Source organism: Nestor notabilis, unplaced genomic scaffold (assembly GCF_000696875.1).
Source record: "Nestor notabilis isolate BGI_N333 unplaced genomic scaffold, ASM69687v1 scaffold25649, whole genome shotgun sequence".
NCBI lineage: Eukaryota > Metazoa > Chordata > Aves > Psittaciformes > Psittacidae > Nestor > Nestor notabilis.
The window spans coordinates 1,560-7,699 of record NW_009945452.1 but is presented as its reverse complement, the minus strand read 5'-3'; the positions used below and the strand labels follow the sequence as shown (position 1 = coordinate 7,699).

At 49.5% G+C, this 6,140-nt stretch overlaps 1 protein-coding gene across 1 annotated transcript in view; it reads right to left on the bottom strand.

Moving 5' to 3' along the window:
• Positions 1 to 408: 408 nt before the first annotated feature.
• The window catches only part of ALDH2 (aldehyde dehydrogenase 2 family (mitochondrial)), a gene marked incomplete at its 5' end in the record, with an annotated part of 6,834 nt that continues 1,102 nt past the window's right edge, over positions 409 to 6,140 (bottom strand). Inside the window, 11 exons of the mRNA XM_010022888.1 lie at positions 409 to 475; positions 1,179 to 1,293; positions 1,626 to 1,783; positions 2,084 to 2,248; positions 2,578 to 2,762; positions 3,412 to 3,514; positions 3,875 to 3,988; positions 4,225 to 4,353; positions 5,177 to 5,288; positions 5,795 to 5,874; positions 6,103 to 6,140. Coding sequence (XP_010021190.1) covers positions 443 to 475; positions 1,179 to 1,293; positions 1,626 to 1,783; positions 2,084 to 2,248; positions 2,578 to 2,762; positions 3,412 to 3,514; positions 3,875 to 3,988; positions 4,225 to 4,353; positions 5,177 to 5,288; positions 5,795 to 5,874; positions 6,103 to 6,140 — 1,232 coding nt within the window. The remainder of the gene's footprint in view (positions 476 to 1,178; positions 1,294 to 1,625; positions 1,784 to 2,083; positions 2,249 to 2,577; positions 2,763 to 3,411; positions 3,515 to 3,874; positions 3,989 to 4,224; positions 4,354 to 5,176; positions 5,289 to 5,794; positions 5,875 to 6,102) is intronic.

The window sequence follows — 6,140 nt, the reverse complement described above, 5'->3', positions numbered from 1 at the left end:
CGAGAGGGGTTTATTGTGAGTAGGTGCAAGGAGAGCAGCAGAACAGCCTTTTCCCTCCCCTCAGGCTCTGCTCGGGCGCACAGCTCCCAGGTCAGGACGTACATGAGTGCACGGGACAAGGACGGAGCTGTGGAAGCCCGTAAGGAACTACTATAAAACTTACTGCAGCCAAGCACTGAAATGATTCCTGGAAAGATACCATCCCCATCAGACACTGACGCACCCAGAGTACACCCATGTAATGCATTAGTATCGGTGGCTGTATTTGGTACTTCAAACAGATAAAGCCAAGTAACGCTTATAACAAAAGCTCCTTCAGGCACCTTCTAAAGGGACAATTCTTAATGCAGAGCTCGAGATTTCCACCCAAGTTGTGCGTGTGTCAGGAGGTTTCCCTGCTTCGCACCCCATGGAGCAGCACAGGCGTTCCCAAACGCTGCCTTTAGGAGTTTTTCTGTGGAATTTTGATTGTCACCTGGAAAGAGAAAACTCAAGTTACCTTCCTGGAGAGGCAGCGCTCGGTTACATTCATCACAGCTACGCTGGCCAGCCTGTGGTGGTGGGATTGCCGAACACTGGGAATACTGGTGTCCACTCAGTAGAGCAGCATTAAGCACTGGTGGTCACCGCTCGGATTCCTGCTCTTGGGTGATGAGTGTCCAGTGTTTGTCTGCCTGTTCGTAGCTGCAGAAGCTTCTACACATCAGGCGCGTGCTCTTCCCATTCCCCACAAAATAAACTCATGGAGAAGTCCATACTTGCACTCTTACAGTGGAAGCAGCTAAACAAGTGGTGCAGGCAGCTGGTAACCTGTTCGGTTACGTGCCCTTGTTTTCCTCAGCTTATAGAATCATAGAATGGGTTGGGTTGAAGGGACCTTAAAGCTCATCCAGCTCCAACCCCTGCCACGGGCAGGGACACCTTCCACTAGAGCAGGTTGCTCCAAGCCCCTGTGTCCAGCCTGGCCTTGAACACTGCCAGGGATGGGGCTTTCTGGTTTAAGTGCAGTTACATGCAGTTGTGTTTGTGGTTACTTCACAAGTGCAGCTCCAATTTTGTTTCAACCATTAGAAGGACAAACTGCAACCAACTCTCAGACCAGCCTCTACTAACAGGCACAAAACCAGTTTGGAGCTACGGCAGAGGGTTGGGAAGTCCTTGGATACGGGGATACTCACATTTTTCACCTCTACGTATGCCTCCAGGCCGTATTCTCCCAGCTCTCGCCCATTACCAGAAGCTTTGTAGCCACCAAACGGGGCTTGGGCACCAAACACATCATAGCAGTTAACCCTGCAATGGAAACCAAGCACCTACAGTTTCAGACCTGTTCAATGGAAGCAGTAAATGGGTGTTTACAGCAGAGGGACGGCTGAATTTACAGGCAGGATTTCCATGTTTGTCCATTCCCTCAGACAACAGAGTTAATCAATAGTGACACCTCATCCCCATCAACCAGGAAACAACATCAAACCCATTTGTGTCTCTCGTTATCACAGGACCAAGTGTCCCGGTTGCCACCCACACCTCCCTCAGAGCAGACACCACAAACACCTCCTTATAGAGAAAAGGCAGCACGCAGGAAAGCTTCCAGCAGCGCAGGGAGGAGGCAGTTGGCTGCTCACCAAACTGTTCCAGCTCGCAGGCCGTGTGACACATAGTTTGCTTTGTCAAGATCCTTTGTAAAGACTGCTGCTGCTAGGCCGTACTTGGAGTCATTCGCTCGCTCAATGACTTCCTCAATGGTTTTGAATTTCAGGATCTGCATGACCGGCCCAAATATCTGCCAAATCCAAAGAGAGCATGTGAGAATCTGGGTGCACTGAGTGTGGAGGGGCGCTGCGCTTGATGCTGGGGTTACGTATGGATGTGGGACTCGTGGACATCAAAGTGCCACTTCCCATATTACAAAGAGCCCAACATGTAATCTGGAGGGAATTTAATGTGCTCGCTTCCTCAGCAGCATCTTGTTTTGGGGTTCATGAATGCCCAGTGCTTGCAGACCCGTGGGGTTTCACATCAGAGGGGGCAAAACGAGCAAGAAGAGAGGTGGTGACAGACAGAAAGGTGCTGCGGGTCTCACCTCCTCTCTGGCAATCGTCATGTTGTCCTGCACATCCCCAAAGACAGTTGGCTGGATGAAATAGCCTCTGTCTGCAGCGGGGTTGCCACCACACAGCAGTTTGGCTCCTTCCTGCTTCCCAGTGTGAATGTACCCAAGGATCTTCTTAAACTGCTTTTCATCTACCTAAGAGCCACAAGGACAGACAGATCAGCTTCACCTTTAAAGCAGTAAAAGATTTGCCTACAAACTGCTGTGCATGTGACTGTGCTCCAGCAACTCCTCATTTCAACACTCTGGAGGGCCAGCTTCAAAGGGAGATGGTCGTTTTCAAATGCCAGCATCAAGTGGAAGGTTTGGAACCATCAGAATGGTTAACTGACCTCTCCCTCCTGCACGAGCAAGGAGATACCGGCCACAGTTCAAAGGAGATAAATCAAGAGACTCATGGATACCTTTCGTTCCAATCTGCTGATGCACAGGAGATAACAGTCCCAGACATTTCTTACTCTTACCTGAGGCCCCTGTTCAGTTTTAAAGTCAAAGGGGTTTCCAACCACCCTGTTCTTGGCCTTCTCAACACTCCTCTCCACAAACTCCTGATAAACATCCTCCTGGACGTACGTCCGGGATCCGGCACAGCAGCACTGCCCTTGGTTGAAGAAGAGGGCAAAGTGGGCTTGATCCACCGCCCAGTCCACTAGGATTGGGGAGAGGGGAGAAAACAAATCAGCAAAGAAACCCAAGCAGAGCCTTCAGAACAATTAGCACGCAGACTGATGGAGTATCAGGGACATCAAGTCCCTTCAGTTGACGGGTGTTTTCCGTGCTTTGGTAGGGCAGAAGTTACACACAGATTTAATTAGCGTGAGGGCCTATTGAAGCAGCTCATACTAGAGAAAACCAACCTAATCTGAGGCAGAACACTTCTCATCTGACATTATCAGGTATTAAGGACAAGGTGGTTTAGCACATTTCCTTCCTTACTGCCATACAAAAGCACGTGCGTTGGCTCATCAAGACCAAAGATGAGTCTGTGTGCAAGAGATGAGTAAGAGTAGAAAAGAGTGGTACACACCAAGAGAAAGAAATGGAACCAAATGGAACTAAGAATGAAGGAAGATACTGAACCAGTTCTCATTTGCTGATAACTGAACTTCACAGCACTGGGAAAGAAGTGGGAGTGCAGAAGTGCTGACACACAAATACAGCAGCTACAGCAAGAGGCACTTCACTGAGTGAGAACATCCAGATATGGTCAGAGCTGGAGAGGTTTCCTCTCCCCCCAGCTCTGCTTGCAGAAAGCCAGTGCAAAAGGGACAGATCAAGTGCTATGAACAGGCACTTACTGTCTGCATCAGACATGATTATGTTTGGACTCTTTCCTCCGAGCTCCAGGGTCACCCTCTTTAGGTTACTCTCTGCTGCAGCCTTCTGGACCAGGTGCCCAACCTGCATGGTGAGAACAGGTATTAGGAATTACCTCCTGCATCCAGCAGCACCAGGCAGGTCTCAGCCAGCACTTTAACAACAATCCCTTCGTTGTCAGCGCCCTCGGGGGGCACCTGAAGCCTGCACAGAGCTTCACCTCTTCTGAAGCAGCTCAAGGGAAGCAAAGGAAGTATTCTAAAGAAGGTGCCTAAGAAGAGTCTTATGTAAAGTAAAAATAAATGTCACACCCTGAAGCCAGCTCTGTTTTCTAAAAAGCAGTGTGGAAGGCAAAGCACCTCCAGTGTTTTACACAGAAAAGGTATTGCAGCAATGAGATGCTTTCCATATCCCAAGGGCTTGCAGGTTAAGGTGCTCCCTTACCTCCGTGGAGCCGGTGAAGGCCACTTTATCTATATCCATGTGGGAGGAGATGGCAGCCCCTGCAGTGGGCCCATAGCCAGGGATGATGTTCACCACTCCTGGTGGGAATCCAGCCTGCCAGTTCACAGCAGGGGAGAGCAACGTTAGTCCTTCACAAATCAAGGATCTCCCCTTCCCTCCCCTGGCAGTAACACTCTGACAGATCTCCCACACAGAACAGAGCCTTTTCTACCTCACTAACGCTACGATGCCCAAGACAATCCAGCCTTTCTTCAGACCAAACAGCCCCTGTGTTCCTGCCTCACACGCTCTGCAGCTCACCAGCGATGGAAACCCAGCCTTTCGCTCACCTCTTTGATCAGGCTGGCCACGTAGAGGGCACTCAGCGGGGTTTGCTCCGCCACTTTCATCACCACCACGTTCCCGGTGGCCAGGGCAGGCCCAAGTTTCCATGCCTGCATCAACAGCGGGAAGTTCCACTGGAAAACAAGGAGGTCTGAGCTTGAGGGTTTCCAACTAACCAGTAAGTAACCAGCAAGTAACCAGCGAGCTCCATCCAAACCAGTGCATGCCTGTGGAAGCAGCCTTTGTTCCTCCCCTTGCTGCTCTCCAGTGCCTGGCTCCTTGTCCAAGGAAACTACTCTGAGGTGTATCAGCACCACTGCAGAAACCCGTGTAAATGACTCTCTACTGTCAGTGTAGCCAGCAGACCCTCTTTTGAGGCATCTGGAAAGCAAGTCTGTTTGCAGTGGCCATGCATGCACACCAGTGAGGGGGTTCACATGCAGCTCTTGCCCAGTGCAAACATGAAAACCATGCAAATACAGCACCCAGCAATCAGAATGTGGCTACTCCTAGAAAGAGATAACACTATGCACAGGTCACTGTGTAACGATGGCTTTGTTGTTGACCAACCACCTCCCTATGCTTGCTACTAGTTACCGAAGTACAATCATGTACATAAAGCCGAATTTTGCAGCTATTTCCTCATCACGCAGCATTTTAAACACTAGTTTAATAGTTTTAATCGTGGTTCTGAGCCAGATAATTCCTATAAAGGAGTTTAAATTCTTTAAATCAGCAGATATAAAGTAAGTCTTACTCACAGCCCATGAAATCAACAGACAGTTCTACACCGCCAGAGCAACATAACAGCCCTCCCAGCTGGTGCAAGCATAACTTTACCACTGGAAGGAAGCAGTGGTGAGCAACACATAGTAACTTTAAGGCTTTTAAGACAACTCATCATGATAACATCAAATTCTTGGAATGCTGCAGGAAGTAAGGATACATTTTGCTCACCGGGATTATCTGCCCACAAACTCCCACTGGCTCGTGTCTTGTGTAACAGAAGAAGTCTCCGTCTAAGGGGATGGTTTTGCCGTGGAATTTATCTGACCAGCCTGCAAAGTATCTACCAACAGTAACATTTTGGTCAGTGAATTTAGAATATCAAGTCTCCCATCAACAGAAAAGAAGAGAGACTTCCTCCAGCTGTTTGCTTTCTCCCTTCTTCAGTCACCTTGTAAAACAGTTACAAGTGTTTCCCAAACAGGATTTTAAGAGTGGACAGTAAATAGAAACATTCCTCTCTCCTGCCTTTGCATAACATAAATCCTGCCACCCCTGTGCTGTAACACAGATCACCTCCAATAGAACGAGTCCTGTATGTAGCAAGAGACATACATGCAACAAAAATCCTTTGGGAAGTCAGAATTACAGCCTCATTCTTAGCAAAAAATAAAAACAGAGGAAAACGGGTGTCTGATCTCCTGCCGTGGGCCACACGGGACCAGCAGGTCAGGTCCAGCCCTGCCACCCACAGCCCTGGAACTGGAGGCATCTGGTCTCTGCTCGTGCAGAGGTTTCGCTACCACAGGCCAGCTGAGTATGAGGAGTCACTGCAGCCTCCACACCTACCTGAGACATTTGACTACCATGTCCAAATCCACCAGGTAGGAGATGGAGTATGGCTTGCCATTGTCCAGAGTTTCCAGCGCCTGCAAAACACAATGAGGTTGCCAGAAGGTGGTGACAGTTGCACCCAGAGATTTAGATTCAGCTCCCAGTTTGCAGCTTGGATCTGTTCTGTGTTGGCTCTTTCTGCTTTCAGCTTCCCAAAACTCCTTCCCATCTCTCCCCATCACACCCAATGGCACAAACCACCTGTCTCTGCCCCTCTCCCTCCCTGAGCAGAGCAGAGAGCTCGGCCCAAGCACAACACGCACCGCCAGGTACGCCCGGTCCCTCTCGATCAGGTCAGCCA